General features: G+C 41.3%; 1 protein-coding gene across 1 annotated transcript in view; it reads left to right on the forward strand.

Moving 5' to 3' along the window:
* gng12a (guanine nucleotide binding protein (G protein), gamma 12a) overlaps positions 1-15,949 on the forward strand; it is a 56,996-nt gene extending 41,047 nt beyond the window's left edge. Inside the window, exons 2-3 of the mRNA XM_061694904.1 lie at positions 11,818-11,929; positions 12,901-15,949. Of these exons, the coding sequence (XP_061550888.1) occupies positions 11,837-11,929; positions 12,901-13,026 (219 nt within the window). The 5' untranslated portion in view covers positions 11,818-11,836 and the 3' untranslated portion in view covers positions 13,027-15,949. The remainder of the gene's footprint in view (positions 1-11,817; positions 11,930-12,900) is intronic.
* The last annotated feature ends 1,863 nt before the right edge of the window (positions 15,950-17,812 follow it).

Genomic DNA, 17,812 nt, shown 5'->3' on the forward strand with positions numbered 1-17,812 from the left:
GGCTGGCTTGACTGCTACTTTACGAGTGGAGGCTGGCTTGACCGCAGTGGAAACAAGGCGAGGTGGCCTGAGTTGGAAGACCAACTCGAGCAATGGATGAATGAGCAAAGAACAGCCGGGAGAGGCGTCTCTACACTCACCATTCGACTGAGGGCAATAACTCAGCGTGCCATCATTCCGGGAGGCTTGACGAACTGCTGGACATCCTTGTAAACAGGGCGTTCAAAGTAAAGTTGCGAGCGGCTTGGGAGCCATGGATGACAGATGGCGAACACAGCTTTACTATGACTAGGAGGCGGCGCCGGTCGACTTATGCCACAATTTGTGACTGGATTGCGGATGCTTGGGCTAACGCGTCTGCTTGCACTGTTGTTCGAGCTTTCGTAAAAGCTGGGATCATTTCTGAGGAGCCGCACGGCAACGAGACTGACTCCGACAATGACGAGAGGGAACCTGCCGTGTTTGATGGAGAACTTGCCCAGCTGTTCATTTCGGATACAGAACATGAGGACTTTGATGGATTTGTGGCTGAGGATTGATAAAAAACAATGTGAGTACATTGTTAAATACTTCAATAAAGTACAACCGAACTCAGTTTTGCTTCCGCGGTTTGTTTTAGCGTGCATGCATGCTACTGTATGTTTTAGGCTAGCGTATGTTTTACCATGCCTGCGGCCAATCATACGGTGCGCCTTGTGTATGTGTTAAATACAGAAATAGACCCCGTAACTGAGACTGCGCCTTTTAATACGGTCGTGAAAATACGGTAGTTATGTCCAGTGTACTCTGTTATTTAGTTTTGGTCAAAAAAAAAAAAAAGATCTCTGCCCCGAAGCTTGGCAGTAATAATTTTTCCACACAGACGAATATTACTGCAGACTCACACACTAGCCTACTCCATGTAGTAATATGTTGCCGTGATGGCGGCGAGTGCTTAAAAGACGGAGAATCTCCAGACTTTGATATCATTTCACACTTAAAAATAGATACAGTGCACTTTGTTAACAGCCAGCTTAGCTAACCTGAGCCTACGACAGCCAACTCTACAATCTCATTGGCTGACTCGGACGTCACTCACCAGGCCAGGTCCCACCTTTTAAAGACCAACACACTCAGTAACAAATGTAGTGTGGAATGTGAGGATGGTGACCCCAAGTAGACAACAATGATACCTGCAACTCACATACACATTTTGTGGTTTAATAATGCAAAATACATTTTGATCTGATTATTCGATGGTATAATCGGTAGGATAATCGATTCTAAAAATGTTCCATAGCTGAGGCCTAATGGCTTCTTTACAAAGTTATGTCGCCAACTAGTGGCCCAGCATGCAAATGACAGCAATTTCAGTCATTTTTGGAGGTCTGTATAACTGGGAATCATTTTGACATTTTGACATCTGTACATTTAATTGTCAGAAACATGAAGAAAAAAAAACATTGCAATTTTTTTGTCGTGTGAACGTACCCAAAAGGTAAGCTTCACTTTTCAGGAGGGATTTATATATCGTTAGCCTAATAGCATAATTGCCAAGGTATATTTTTAACATTTTCGGAAAACAAGAAAAAAACACAACAAATCCAAAATCCGAAAGACCAAAAACCAGACCTCCAGTTCCTTCGATTCAATCTTTGTGGGTTACCAAAAGATGGATGACTGAGAATCTGCACAGGCATAAAGCAAAAACAAATATTTTTGCGAGCACATTTTTTTAATTGATATTGTTATAGTAAGTTAAAAATTAAATAGACAATCATGATATTATGCTAACGATATTTAAGGATAGGTCTTTGATAAGGTAAATATCCTGCAACAGTATTAAAAAAAAATATCTAGTAGCTGTGGAACTTATTAATTAGATGACTTATTTTTTTTTCTCAGGTAAAGACAATTAAATGTTCATTTCAGAAACCAATCATAAACAGTAACTGCTTTTTTTTTTTTTTTTTTCTTCTTCCCCCGCTGGTGGGAAAGTAATGATGTCACAGGCAGTTCTCACACCGTGAACAAGTGCCTGGCCACACAATTCAGTCTCCGCCTCACCCCTCTCACAGAAAAAACTCCCACCAACCCGTCTGGCTCGTAAACAACAGGACTGATGACTTGAGTATTACTACGATTTATAAACAGGGTAACCAAGTAAGAACAAGTCGGTGTTTATACAACGGGGTGGGGGATCGGGAGGGGGAGACTGAGAATTGATGTGAAGTGAGGGGGTCATGTTGAAGGTGTAGCTGGCGACGGTTTCTCACTCAGCTGGAAAAGTGCTGACCGGCGACAGGGAGCATGAGAAGGCTACTGTTAGCTCGGCCCTCAGACTGGGAAACTCCTGCTTACATAGTTTATACTAGGAGGGGTTCACATGAGAGGAGGATGTGCGTGTTTGTGTGTGTGTGCGCGCGGGTACGCCAGAAGCAGCAACCAGTCAGCCGTTTCGTGGCTTGAGTCCAGGCCTTTGAACTCGCCTTTGTTCAAAATAGCAGACGTCAGCCTAGTCTCCAGTTTGGCCTTTCTTACGCACACTGCTCATCACTGTCATAAACTAAGACATTTATTAAAAGTCTTATCAGAGACATTGACAACAAATTGGAGGTACGAGACACAGTTGCCGATGCACTTTCCACCGATTATTGAACAGGACAAACAGTCAAACACACAAACACAAAATGGGAATACTCCTCAAGGAGCTGTTGTAGGCCACAACTCACACCCAGAAGTTCACACTCACATTAACCGGCCAACGCGACTTCAGCTCCTGACGTCACTCTCTAGGCCGCGCCCTTTAAATGCACATGTTCAACAGAAAAATAGTACTTTGCGTATATTAATTATACTTTATAAAACCAGTTTATTTTTTTTGCGTTCTCTTCTATTATGCTTTTTTACAATGCATTATTATTTTTCTTTATTAAAAACATTTGTTGTTGTCTTTTTGGGTCGCTGGAAGAGCTTAGTGACGTTTCTATTAATTTTAATCTGGAAAATTGATTTGATCCATCCATCCATTTTCTGTACCACTTATTCTCACTAGAAGTTACGAGCTTGGTCATGGAACTAATTAAACTCTTAATTCAAGATACCACGGTTATTACTGTAATGCCCTTGCATGTGGGAAAGGAGAGCCACGGTCACCGATGCACTTTTCAGCTGTAAACTCAATTCAAATCAGCTTTATTTATAAAGTGCTTCAACAAACAAAACCACAATGAGCAAACTCACATGCAAACTCAGCCTCACACGCCACCACGCTTCTTAAAGACACACATTTACCACACAGACACTACAATACTTACAGTATTTTCTGTATATTTTATGCTTGCAGTTTGTTGTCAGTATTTACAATGTGTTTCAAAAGTACATTTGTATACGTTTAAATGTGTTTATAGCACGTGAGAGGGATACAACTATCAAAAAAATGTTCTAATTAATTTAGGAGCATGTAGCATAAACTTGGTTTGACGTGGACACAATGCTGTTTGGCGACTCGAGCTGTTAATGTCTTGTAAAGGCTGAATTACACTTCAGTTAATTGACTGCCTGCTGCTAAATCTCACACGGATGCAAACTGCTAACAGATGTGCATAGGACTGTCATAAAGTGCAAACGGGGGCGAGGACCTGCAGTGAGGCTTAGTTGACAGGTTGTGTATACAGTGGTACCTTGACGAGTGCCCCAACTTATGAGTTTTTCAAGTTAGGAACTGTTGCTTGGTTGAAATTTGAGTTACGACAAGTAACCCTCCGAGCGAAGTAAATAAAAATGAAGCAGCACGTAAAGGAATAAAACCAGTTTATTTCTTTACATTCCTTTTTTTTTTTTTGAGTCCGATATGGTGTTGTGCCATCTTGTCTGTAAAAAAACACAAATTGTGGTGGCTTTGGGGGGCTGGAACAGATTAATGGCATTTAAATGAATTTCAATGGGGGGAAAAAAAATATAAAAATTATTTTGATATGCAAGTAAATTGAGTTACAAGCTTGACCATGGAACCAATTAGATGCGTAAGTGAAGATATCACTGTATTACATTGTCGGGGTGGAGCAGCACAAAGGGTGGGCCACTCTAGTCGTTCTCTGCAGATTATGAAATAGGAGAGCGTATAATTAATAAAGAACACCTAACAACCAAGTGATCATTGGCTCTACCGCACGGCGTGTAGGCAGCACGGCAGTGGTTTTCTCAGCTGCACAAACTGTGAGATAAATCGCGTAACATCACACCGTATCAGTAAGACAATCTGTAATTTACAATAATTAATAAATCATCATGGATACTCTTGACCTTAGGTTTATAGGTTTGGATTTTTCCTCTTATTAAATATAACCACCATTTATAAACTTGGCTTGCCTTTGCAAAATATTAAAATTGGCTTGATGATCTGAAACATTTAATTGCAAAATTAAAAAACATCTGCAATCAGGAAGTGGGCATATACTTTTTCACAGCACTATGTATCCAGCGGTGTTACATTATGACAAAAACCTCCTCAGTTTGTAAAGAAGTCTTGATACTCCCCATCCAGACCACACAGACTGTACACGAGACTGTGCTGAAACGTCTTTTACAATTTAGTGGTTATTTGTATTCGTCAGCAGCAAAGTTTAAGCGTTTTCTTTGGAGTGTTGGTCTTAACAGCACTGAGTCATAAGGCTTCCCTGTTCTTCACTCTTTGAACACAGACTTAATGAAATGCATGTGTGTGTGTCTGTGTGCGTGTTAGGTACAACATAGCAGTGTGGCACCGACGCTCTGGTGGTCCAGGATGCTGTGTGTGTGTGTTGTGTTAGGGTGGGCTGCAAGAGTTGGTCTATTTCTGATCTTCTGAGTTAAGTTTTTTTTTTTTTTTCTGCAAGGCTTCTACAATGTTTGATGCATACATTGCATCAAACACTCAAACATGCCTTCCAATCCCGTTTAAATTGGGCCAGTGGTTCTGATAGCTGCTGGCATCACATCACAGGGACTGCAAACTTTGACAGAGGTGACATGCCAGTTAAATAGTTGCCTAGTGACAAGTATTCCCGCGCTTTGGGCGCCATAGAGAAGAAAACTAATCGTTCTGTCTTTATTTGGTCTCAAGTTACAGTACAGTTTTACAGTTTTTTACGATGGGAAAACTGGCCTCTCATAATCCCATTGTTTCCTTCATCTTGCTCAAGGGCGCTTACCACAAAAGACTCCGTTTCTACATTCCCCAGTCCTCCCAGTCAGCAGTGTGATTAAGAATGCAGTTTCCTTTGGTAAGCAAGGACTTTGGGCGGAATGGATTGATTATTTGGCGGGAAAGCAGGGGAAGGGTTATTAACTCCTCATGGGAAATAGGTATGGTGTCCCATGAGGAATGAGTGACATTTTTTTTTTATTTGTCTGCATTGATTCATTGATTCATTCACCCGTATAACTTGATTGATACCTTAACCTTAACTGGTTTAACACAGTCTGTCTGACAGCAGTAAATAACCTACTGGAAAAGGCATTTGGTTGAAGTGGAGCACAATGGTATAGTATATAGCATCTCACAAGACATTTTTTAATTTAAAACGGACAAAAACTGTTGTTGAAGATAAGACAATACTTTATTAATTAGACAGAGGGGAAATTTGTCACTTAAGATTTTGCTTCACTACATTGCTACTGTGTCCAATGGAAATCTGAAAATAATCACATATTCTATATAATACCTTCGCCAACCACTGGTCTGGGATGTACTGTATATTACAATGCTTTCATGTGTTCCTTGTGTTCCATGAATGTGGATAGTTTAGGCAAATTGAAATCACTCGCTCCGTGTCATGTCTTCAGCTTCTCGTTGTAGCTCATCTTCCTAGGACAATGCATACATATTTAAGTCAGTCAACCTCATGATGTTATGCAAAACCCACAATAAAGCACCACATCCTGCAGGACAAACAGGCTGTTGACAACCATTCAAATCAGGGGTTGTTTGTCTATATGTGCCCTGCAATTGGCTGGTGACCAGTCCTGTGTGTACTCCACCTCTCACCCAAAAGTCAGCTGACTCAACTGCAACACTAATGAGGACCATTTACTCCTTTACATTTACTCAACTAAAAGTCAGGATAAATATTACTTGTCAGAGTACTTTTAATGAAACATACCTTTTCCTTTTACTCGGGTATTTATGTTCAATAGAAATGATACTTTATTCCATTACAATGATCTACATGCAGCTCGCTACTTTTATCCATCCATCCATTTTCTGAGCCGCTTCTCCTCACGAGGGTCGCGGGCGTGCTGGAGCCTATCCCAGCTATCATCGGGCAGGAGGCGGGGTACACCTTGAACTGGTTGTCAGCCAATCGCAGGGCACATACAAACAAACAACCATTCACACTCACATTCACATCTACGGGCAATTTAGAGTCGTCAATTAACCTAGCATGCATGTTTTTTTTTGGGTGGGAGGAAACCAGAGTGCCCGGAGAAAACCCACGCAGGCACAGGGAGAACATGCAAACTCCACACAGGCGGGGATGGGGATTGAACCTCAGTCCTAATGAGGACCAGCAGTACAAAAAAAGGGATGGAAGTAAATTTAGCTAATGTATTTTAATCTTGGAACTATGACTCTTTACAAATACTATTATAAAAGTAGTAATTAGTTTAGTGAGTCACACAGTAAAAAAAAAAAAAAAAAAAAAAAAAAGCCATGTTTCAGAATGCATGCACCCGTGGTTTTCTTATTTGGGGGGGGGGGGAGTCTACGATAAGTCTGCAGAAAGACCAAAAACCAGACCTTGAGTTACTCTCAAAAAGCTTGCATGACAAGACTGATTCCTTTACTCATCCTGTGCGGATGAAAAGATTTTGGTGCCCTCTTCACCTCCGCTGCCTCGCCTTTGTGACTAAGCGCAGAGCGTTTCCCAGTGATGACTGTTCACTTCGCTATTTGCACTTACAGTAGACCCTTCCATGTCTCACACTTTTTATTGCAGACAACTGCTCTGATGTCAAGAGTATGTCTACAAATAAGTCTTTAATCAGTGGGTCCTCGGGTGCACTACATTTCGGGCGGCTGCCGGAACATAGGGTGAAGGTAGCCCTTGTACCACACTGGAAAAAGTGTGCAGCTTTTCATTTGGGTGCCTCGTTCATTCTTGAATGCAATGATTTAAATAATGCCCGAGCTTGAACTTGGGCCCCCTACTGTCACTGGTTGCATTGTTAACCTTGAATTGAGTACATGCGTTTCACATTTTTAAGACCCCATCTCTTATTTCTGCAAGTACATTTATACCTATCATGTACTCCAAAATTATGCGCACTATGCCTGGACAAATACCAATGAAACAGTTCATCTCTTGTCTTGGCAGCCCTCCTCTCTGTCACTCTGTCCAATCCATAAACCGTTTTTTTCTTTGTTTTTTGTAACCACGTGACTTTCTCAAGAAACGGCCAAGCGAAGCCTTGTTAGAAGTTTCCGGTTCCCCGATAAGAATAGTTTTGCCGTAAGTGGAATGTGTCCCAGGAAGAAAAGTGTGTTCAAGGAAGTAATGTGTGTATTATTATGTTTAGAAACCAAATTGCAGTTAAAGGAAGTCGTTTTGCAGGAAGGGAGGAGCGGTGCAAGTGGACCGCACGCGGCTCCCACATGCCATGTTGGACATGTTCAGGCTTGTTCCCATCGGGTCTGTAAATGATTTGCAGGAAGCGGAATCACAAGTTCAACCTGCTGCAGCATCCGCAGTTCAGTCGCACGTTTCAGCGCTGGAATCTTCAGTTTCTGTATGTGTGTGTGGGGGTGTGTGTGAAAAAATTCCCTTCACGTTTTCAGCCATTGTGTTACTGTTGCACCTGTCAGATTGTTTTGCAAACACACTGAACAATATAGCCTTATTTGGGTGCAGTTACATTGAACGTGATGGGGCCCAAACAATTAGTGCCCCCAAAAAGTTTTATAATTGCCTACTATGAAGCACTATTTTGTCTAAAGCTCCTCAACTCACTTCAAAATAGTTCATTGGCACCAAGATGCCATGAAGATTTTTTTATGTGTGGGAAATATATCTGTGGCGGCACGGTGGGCGACTGGTTAGAGCGTCAGCCTCACAGCCTCAAACAGCCCCCGCCTGTGTGGAGTTTGCATGTTCTCTCCCCGTGCCTGCGTGTGTTTTCTCCGGGCACTCCGGTTTCCTCCCACATCCCAAAAACATGCGTGGTAGGTTGATTGAAGACTCTAAATTGCCGTAGGTGTGAATGTGAGTGTGAATGGTTGTTTGTTTGTATGTGCCCTTTGATTGGCTGGCAACCAGTTAAGGGTGTACCCCGCCTCGCCCGATGATAGCTAGGATAGTCCCCAGCGCACCCGTGACCCTTGTGAGGAGAAGCGGCTCAGAAAATGGATGGGTGGATGGAAATATATCTGTTGCAGAAATCCTATTTGTAGAAATGTGCAGTTTTCCCAATCCATTTGAATGGGTCTTTACAGTATACTTACTGTAATGCCCTTGCATGTGGGAAAGGTGAGCCACAGTTTGCAATAAACCTTTCTGCTGTTTATTGAACACCGGGAGCTGCTGTTGGCCACAGCTCAGACCTAAACACTCACATGCAGATCCATTGATGTCACACCCCACCCCACCAGGCCCCGCCTCTTAAATGCACATGCATCTATCTAACACACAGACACTACAATACACACAGTATTTAAGTATAAACATTTTATGTTTGCATTTTTTGTGTTTACTTTGTTTACACCGTGCTTCCAAAGTGTGGTATAATATGTTTAAATGTGTTAAAACCATGTGAGCAGGGTAAAACTATTTTAAACATCATTTAATTTCTATTTTATCATTTAATTTCTTTCACCTATAGCGGGTGTGTCTGGCATGTAACTCGCATTCCATGTGCAATTTAATCTTCAGTGAACCTACCATCCGTGTTTTGGTAAAGTGGGAGGAACCGCAGAAAACCCACACAGGCACGGGAAGAACATGCAAACGCCACACAGGGCAGGGAAGGCCTGAGCAGAGATACGAACCCAGGACCACTCAACTGTGAGGCAGACATTGTCCTAACCTCTAGTGCATCATGCTCCCCAATATAGAATGTAAAAGCTGCATTAGAATTCTCAATTTGTACAATATTCGTGATTTTATTAATTTAATTTATTATTGTGACGGCACGGTGACCGACCGGTTATGACGTCTGCCTCACAGTTCTGAGGACCGGGTTCAAATCCCAGCCCCGCCTGTGTGGAGTTTGCATGTTCTCCCCCGTGCCTGCGTGGGTTTTCTTGGGGTGTCCTCCCACATCTCGAACACGTGTGGTAGGTTGATTGAAGACTCTAAATTGCCCGTAGGCGTGAATGTGAGTGCGAATGGTTGTTTGTTTCTATGTGCCCTGCGATTGGCTGGCGACCAGTTCAGGGTGTACCCCGCCTCTTGGGCGAAGATAGCTGGGATAGGCTCCAACAAGCCCACGACCCTCGTGAGGATAAGCGGTTTGGAATATGAATGAGTGAATAATGTAATATTGTGCTTATAGTTTGCACCTGTATCACACTTGGGGTTCTAGTTTTGTGACTAACGCAAATCCCGCGCTGCGCTTGCCCGGTTTTGGTAATTCCGTCAACCGGCGTACCCCCAGCACATTTAAAAGTGGGACGTCTGCGCTGGTCTGGGAGTGTTCACAGCTGACTTCAATCCTATCCAATCGAAGCGGCTCCTCTCATTCCCTTTAAATGTGGGATGATTTTTAAAAAATAAAATAATGATAATAATAATAATGGGATCAATAATTGCTTTCTACAATGATTCAGAGGGCTTTCAATAATAATGGGATCAATAATTGCTTTCTACAATGATTCAGAGGGCTTTCCGGTGTTCACGTTTCGAAATAAAATACGTCTGGCATCCATGTCCGTGCGGACCTCAGAATCCCTGCCAAGTTCACTGAATTCGTGTTAGACTAGCTGCACCAAAAGTTAGACGTGGTCTAAGTAGGCGTAGCTTTACGCTGACTTTCAGTCACCAAATTGTCACATGCTCAGGCGGATGTCAAAGGGCACACCGTTGTTGCGTTGGACGCATATCTTCGCCAGTGAGCCTTGCGCTTGCACGAAAATCAAGATATGGCACCATTTGCGCTCTGGCACAGGTTGCACAGTCTGCGAAAATAGACCCCTTGGAGTTTTTTTTTTTTGTATTGACTGTTCACGGTAAGTAGTGCAGTTGTACACTACTGCTAACTACAACCACAAAAAAAAAAACAATTCAATCATAGGTCAAATAATTATATTGGATGTTATTATAGTGTGCAGGTGACCATAATGAAGTAGGCTATGTGTTCATGTGGCGCCGAGCCAGATGCATAATGTCACTTCTGGGAACAATGAAGCAAGAGGAAGTGTGGAAGGTGAAGTGACGTTGATGTTCATTAACCCTTCTGTGTTGTTTCTTTCCACGGTGATTTATGGCCTTCAGCTGCTGTACATGACAACAAGCATGCAGGACGTTGTTCTGTGTGTTTTTTTTTTTTTTTTTTTTTTTATCTTTTAATCATTCAGTTTATTCCATCATATAAAGATTGCTGTGAGTAGTGGGGTGATACTGGAAACTTGATTCAATGTTGTGCACAAGTGTGGTTTTCTAAAGTACCTTTTATGGGAGTTACCAATAAGAGGGTGGGATTGACTGTTTAATTTCCCCAAATCTTCTATTTCAGCACGTAATTATGCTTCCATACACAGTGGGAGGAAAAAATATGATCCCTTTGGAATTTCTTAAATTTCGAAATAAATTCAGGTCATCAAATGTAGTCGCAGCATGGTGGACGACTGGTTAGCACCTCAGAGTTCTGAGGACCCAGATTCAAATCCGGCTTTGGCTGTGTGGAGTTTGTGTGTTCTCCCTGTGCCTGTGTGGGTTTTCTCCGGGTACTCTGGTTTCCTCCCATATCCCAAGAACATGCATGGTAGTTGTGTGGGTTTTCACCAGGTACATGGTAGGTTAATTGAAGACTCTAAATTGCATGTAGGTGTGAATATGAGCACGTGCGTATGGTTGTTTGTTTCTATGTCTATTCTATCCTATGAATGTTTACAGTACATGTTATGCTCTATAAAAATATGAAATCGTGTTATTGTGGTATTAGTTTAAGCAGACTGTGTTTATTCTTGTGATTTAGATCAGACTACATTTATTTATGTAGAAATGTAAGAAATTCCAAAGGGTTCACATACTTTTTTCCTCTCATTGTCGTTTATGCTTTTGCTAGTGTCATTGAACAGGTGTGTAGTTGCATGCCACTGTTTGTTTTCTTTGTATTTCAATTGTTATTGTCACTGTTGATCTTTCCATCCTAATTTATATTGTGTACAGCATATATGTGCCATGAGAGATCATCAGGTGTGCCGCTGGAAACGATCCAATTTCACTTAATTGGTCCAAATATGATTATTTGTTTTCTACAAATATGGTATCTTGTTTATTTATCTATGCTAGTGACGTCTAGTTACAGGCGGAACAATCAAATGCGCTTCCACTACATGACAGAAAGTACAATTAACCTGTGTGTCCACCTGTTGCCATTCATACAACAGAATAACAACGTTGTGTTCAACTAAACAGGTCCTGATTACAAACCAAGTTAACTGCAGATTCAATTCAGACGAGACTGGTATAAAACAGCAGATTTCTGCAATATAGTGGTGGAACGCCATACTTGTAGTGACATTTTTGTTTGGTATTGTGCCATGAGATTTTTCTCATATGTGCCTTGGCTCAATAAAGGTTGAGAAAACACTGTTGGTAATTTCCATCCTAAAAATGTGTCTTTTCTTGTCTCTTCCAGTGTCGATTGATTGCCCAGGATGTCTTCAAAGGCTCACAGTTCCAATAACATCGCCCATGCCAGGCGGACCGTGCAACAGCTGAGGATAGAGGCCAGCATCGAAAGGATAAAGGTGCATTCAATACAATTACTTTCCTACTGTAAAGACCTAAAAATGATTTTTGTGGCAGAAAGTGATTGACTACCTGACTTGAACTGAAAATGATGACAAAAACTGGAAGTGTTTGGCATTGAGTCGGCAGATATACCCCAAAGGTTAAGGTATTTTTCGATTTCCTTAAAAAATATATATATTTGTTTAATTATCCAGTGGAACCTGAGTGTGAGGAAGGTAAATCGAGTTGTAAATAGTTGGACAGAAACGATGGTACGAGCCACATTTACAGGGACAGACTGGGAACTAAACCGCCAGCATGGGGTTTGTGGAAGAGATTTTCACACGGGTACTGTATGTATAAAATGTTTGTTTGGGTTGTCTTTGAATAGTTTAGCCTCCTAGCTACCATCAACTCTATCAGCTACAGCTAGATCTAGTCAGAGCAACAGAAAGGTCAGTTAATTAGCCAGCCCCTCATTGAGCATGTAAACTGTCCGTCCTGTACGCTCTGCATGGGACCCCAGATTTTCAGTTTTGCAAACCACTTTGCAGTGATGGCGTGTTTGATGTGGTAAAACTTTTGAGAGATGAACATTTGAAGAAGTACCGGCTTCGTTAAATCGCTAGTGTGGGTTCGTTTTGGTTTTGGTTTCGTAGATTCAACTGACTATTATTTTTTTTTCCCCCATCAGTCGATTAGGATTTAATGACTGGTTGGTCATATTTTGATGAAACACAAAAGGTAATCGGTGTGCTTTCATGAAGGACTACAGAAATCTGAGAATATTTACTGGTGAGACGCTGCTATGAGAGAATTTGAACAAGTTTAAGTTAAACGATGAGTCGATTAGTTGTCAATGAATTGAATATTTGTTGCACCTCTACATCGGAGCTTTTGCTACCTGGGATTACGTGACGTCATGGTGAAAAGGTATAATGTCCTTACTGCTGCTAGTGTTTGAATTTGCTTATTTTTGCACCTGTAGGTATCCAAGGCCTCGGCGGACCTTATGACTTACTGCAACGATCACGCCAAAAACGATCCCCTCCTCATGGGCATCCCCGCCTCAGACAATCCCTTTAAGGACAAAAAACCCTGCACTATATTGTAGGGGGGATACCACTCTGCCTTTATGGGTTTCATTTTTTTGGCTTATTAATGTTGCTGTGTTCTGTTTGTCGGGAAGAGTGAGGGGTGGACTGTGATCGTATCGTTACCACGGGCTCGTCTTTTTGTGTTAACAAATTACTGACGCAACCATGTTTTGTTTTGTCTTTCTCCAAAACGTCCTTTTGTACAGAGCACAGAAAGTGTTCTGCGGCTCCAACGCTCAAGTCTTTAATCACTGTGCCACTCTTCGGTCTGCTACTATGACCATTACCAAACCTTTGGCTGCATGAATTAACATGACAACAGGCACATCCTGGAGTCACGGGTGCTCCTCAGTTTAGTGAGTTATCTTATTGGAAAGCGACTGTTATCATCTCTCAGCGGCGGGTTCATGCAGTACTTTAAAAAATATACTTGAACAGTTTTGACTTGCAGCCTTTAATGTCCCGTTCGGAAGGCGGTTCAGAGTCGGGGTTTTTCGGTTGAGCTTGTACACCTAAAATTACCAGGCGTCCTTGACAATCCACATTCCGTGTAATCTACAGTGAGGTGATCATCAGATTGAAACCTCAGGTTCAGACACGTTTCTTTTGAATGAACTCCCAGTTATCGCGAGGATACTTTCTAGATCCGACCCGCAATAGGTAAAAACTTTCGATAGAGAGAGAGAGAGAGAGAGAGACCATATCTTTAGCATATCATAATAGTAATTTTTGAATGTTTTTTTTTTTTTTGTAAAATAAGACAAAATAACACAACAGTGTCCAGTTGCCTTGATTAAACTTTTGCTGATTACTGTGACCTGGATGACTGAGAATCTACACAAACAAAAAGAAAAAAAACAACACAGTTTTTGTGCATTGGTATTTTTTATTGATAGTGTGGCAGCAAGTTTAAAATAAATTTGACAAATATGCTGTCAGGTTAATGGTACGCAAAACAACGTTTTAATCCTTTTACACACTTAAACTTAAAACACACCCTTTAATGTTTTCCTTAATGCCTGATCTCGGTCTCTTGTCGCACAGTCCTCCCCAAAATTGGCAAAGCGGGCTCGTCCTTCACTCCCAGTTGACGTTACCTTCTACATTTAAACACCAAACCTTTTACTTTCATCGAACAAAAGTCTGCTAGCGTAATGCTAACATATAATGCAAAACACCACAGACGGGCTAAGGGAAATTAGTATCGGAAAATTAGTATATAGTTACAGTAATTTTAAACTTTCAAATATCTGCTACTTACACACATTGAGCAGCAACACATTCAGAGAGGCTTTGTGGAAATGTTGACTATTACTGGAGCTTAGTAGGGCACCTTCTCTGTCTCTTCTTCCGGCTGTTAATTATGCTGCATCTCTTCTAGTAGACCTCAGTGCTGCCAGCCATGTTGTGGCACAACATGGTACTACACTGAAGACGCGCAACTCTAAATTTGGATTAGGCTGTATGCTGTAAAAAGCCATAAAAAAAACAGTCGCTTAAAAACCCACTATATAGCGGGGGCTCGCTGAAAATTGTTGTCTGTATGTAAAATTCAGAACGTAAATGTCTCTGGATTATTTCAGCATAGAAATTCATTTGTCAGGGAACATACTTCTAATACTGTGTAATTGTGATATTAAACTTGTGGGACCAAACCAATAAGGCAGCCTTTAAAACCACCTACTGTGCATTTCCCAACAGTGGTGCAGTTCAGCTCGCTCTGACAAAGTGTGTGTTTCCAGGATTCCAGTTTCTAATGTAAGCGCTAAGCTGACAGCTTCGTCAGTGAGGTGAAAAAAAAAGAAAAGAAAAAAAAAGACATCGTAGCAGTGAAACACAGAGTAACGCGTCAATGAATGTAACAAAGAATAAGACCATTTATCATAATCCAAATGCATTCCTCGTGATTATTCTCTGTCGACCAATCAACAGACAGCAGTGCCCAGCTCATCCTGTATTATTTGTTGCATTTTTCGAGGTACGAGCCATCACTTAGCCAAGTTTTTTCTTTGTCTTGAGCTAAGAGCAAACATTTGAGATAAGAGTGTGCGTCAGACCCCATAACATTCAGCTGTCATCAATTGACATTGGTTTCCTTGCAGTGGAATTAATTAAAGAAACAATTTTACATGTTTACATGCACATTTTTATTTATTTTGTTTTAACTTTTTTTTTTTTTTTTTACCTCATCTACAAATGACCCAGACTTCTGTCCTTTTTTTAAAAGTCAAACCTGGCCCTTGAGCACAAATGTTTTCCCACCCGTTATCCTTTACAATTTGATATCCCTTTGGGAGGGTACCAAAAAATGACAAACCTTATGCTGAACTGTGCTAATGACTGGAAACGTGCACGTCATAGTGTCGATTGTCAGATTGTCGTGGTCAATTGAACAAAACAAAATGGACGCAACCAATCTCCTCACTCTTTGACAGCCTTACTTGCGCTTGCCTTGTATTCTATAGAACACACACTGGGAGAACTGTGTTTCTATCAAGTTTTTTTTTTTATCGGCAGGATGAAAGTCATTTTTAACAATACTGTAACGTGCCATCTTTGTTTCTATTACGTGTGGTGCAAAACCTCTATCTCGTTAGACTTGCCTGGTGCTTCTCTTTTCCGCAGTTCTTGTTATCTGTTTTTTTTTTTTATTTGTCTCTAACAGTCAATTTCCCTTATTTGCAATAATTCCCATAAACCTGTTAAGAAATGTTGAGCTTACCACTGCCATGTCATCATTTCTGTCCATTAAGCAACTGTGCCATTTGATAGAGTAACTGTCAAATGTGACTTTTGAGGAAGTTCTTTATTGTTATTATTATTATTATTATTATTATTATTGGTGATAATAATAGTGTCGGCCTTTGTATGAAGATGAAGCAAGTGAAGCATTCCTGTCATTGTTCTAATATCTCAATAAAGATGTGTTGTGTCAGAGGATTGGCGCTTGAAATGGAGTCTCTTAATGCTCATTGTGGTTTTCTTCACCATCTCGTAGTGAAATGTACAGTGTCTAAAAGTCTACACACCTCTGTTCAAATGGCAGGTTGTTTTTTTTTTTTTTTTATATACAAAAAATTAGACCTTTTTCGAGAACAGCAAAGCCCAACATCTTTTTTTGTGAATAGTGTACATACTGTACTGTATATACTACTCAAATACTTGTGGACCTAACTGTATCTGACATGGGGCTGGAAAAACCTTGAGACTCTCTCAGCACGGCTCTTAAGAACCACAAAGTCCAAAAACTCCGCTTTTAGCTCTCGGAGAGTCGCGTTACTATTTCAGGAAAAGGCCCGGCTTTGTTTTCATTCTCTGTCGGTGGCCTCTTGGGTCTTTCTGACTTTGAGGAGCTGATTTTCTTCTTCTTCAGTTGCATGCAATGGGCGGATGACAGTAATGGTGCTCACTGTTAACTGAAATAGCATCACCACATTTATTATGATGGAGTCTAAAACTTTACCACTTACAGGTATATTCTATTGTGCACGCATTCCTGAATCAAAATATGCATCTGCAAATTAAAAAGAAAGAAAGAAAACACCCCAAACCATTTGAGAACCCCCCCACTTTTTTTCTTTTCTTTTTTTTTTTTTTTGTAAATATAAAGTGAGCCTTATCATATTTCATATTTGTACCAAACGTATGCATACAGTTCTCTCATTGGATATCGTACAGTTTGTGCTGGTGTACCTAATAAAGTGTCCGGGAAGTGAATGCCCTGCAGGCCTGCAACATGGAGGCCCGAGCATAGCCCGCGTGCACAGCAATGTGCCCCAGTGTGACAATCCAGCAGAGCAGTTACACTGTCACTGTGTTGGAATGTGCTGATGAGGGGGCAGCAGCGAGGCGGGGTGGGGGGTGGGGGTTCTGCGGAGGGTGTGTTCTCAGCTCGTGGACTGCAGTGGCACCTTGCTTCCTGTGTGGTGGGCTCAGCCACTTTGTGGAAAGGTACAAAACAGACTCGGCATTCAGTGGGGCTGCCTTTCAAACAAGCACAGCAAAACTGGAAACATTTCATCAGAACAAGTTGATTTTAAACATACAAACAACATCTAACATTATATTAAGCACAGTTTCAAGCAGATTACACAAGCATTATTGCAGCTTTAGTTATAATATCATCATCATAATTAGTATGGAATTTTCAACCCTGAGCTTCCTTGTACAGTGAAACTAACACTTATTTTACATTGTTTCTACTTCTAATAATAAATTGAAAATAAATGTCTTATAATAAATTTGACACACCAAAGAGAAGAGTGTTGTTAACAAGCCTGCCAAATTGGAATGATTCAAAAATTAAAACAATGAGGCTTCAAAACTGAAAAATCAAACCTTTGTCTCCGCTCTCAAATGTTGCAGGTGTGTCCGCTGAATGCGGTGAAAGCTCAACTATTAATGAAACACCATGACTACAAGCTGGAAAAATAGATGCTACTTTGTCTAGCATCCTTCTTATGCTTACATGTTTGAGCTGCGAAAATATCCGCTGAAAGCTCTGGGGGGTGGAATATATCCCACCGGGTCGTCGCAAGGCTTTCCCACACCGCGACAATGAGGCACTCTAAAGCGGAACCCCCCACCCCCATCCCGTGCACTCACAGCTGACGAGGCGCTCTAAAGCAGCCACACCGGCTTGCTGGCTCTCAAATCGGATTGTTTTGGGGTTTTTTCACCCTCCTCGTGTTTCTGCCTTTCTCTGCGTGATGTGCATGCACTCATGTCCAACAATGATGCAAGCTCTTACAGTATACTGTGTGTGTGTGTGTGTGTTGGGGGGGGGGGCTGAGTTGACAGGTC

This window comes from Phycodurus eques, chromosome 13, assembly GCF_024500275.1.
Source record: "Phycodurus eques isolate BA_2022a chromosome 13, UOR_Pequ_1.1, whole genome shotgun sequence".
Taxonomy (NCBI): Eukaryota; Metazoa; Chordata; class Actinopteri; order Syngnathiformes; family Syngnathidae; genus Phycodurus; species Phycodurus eques.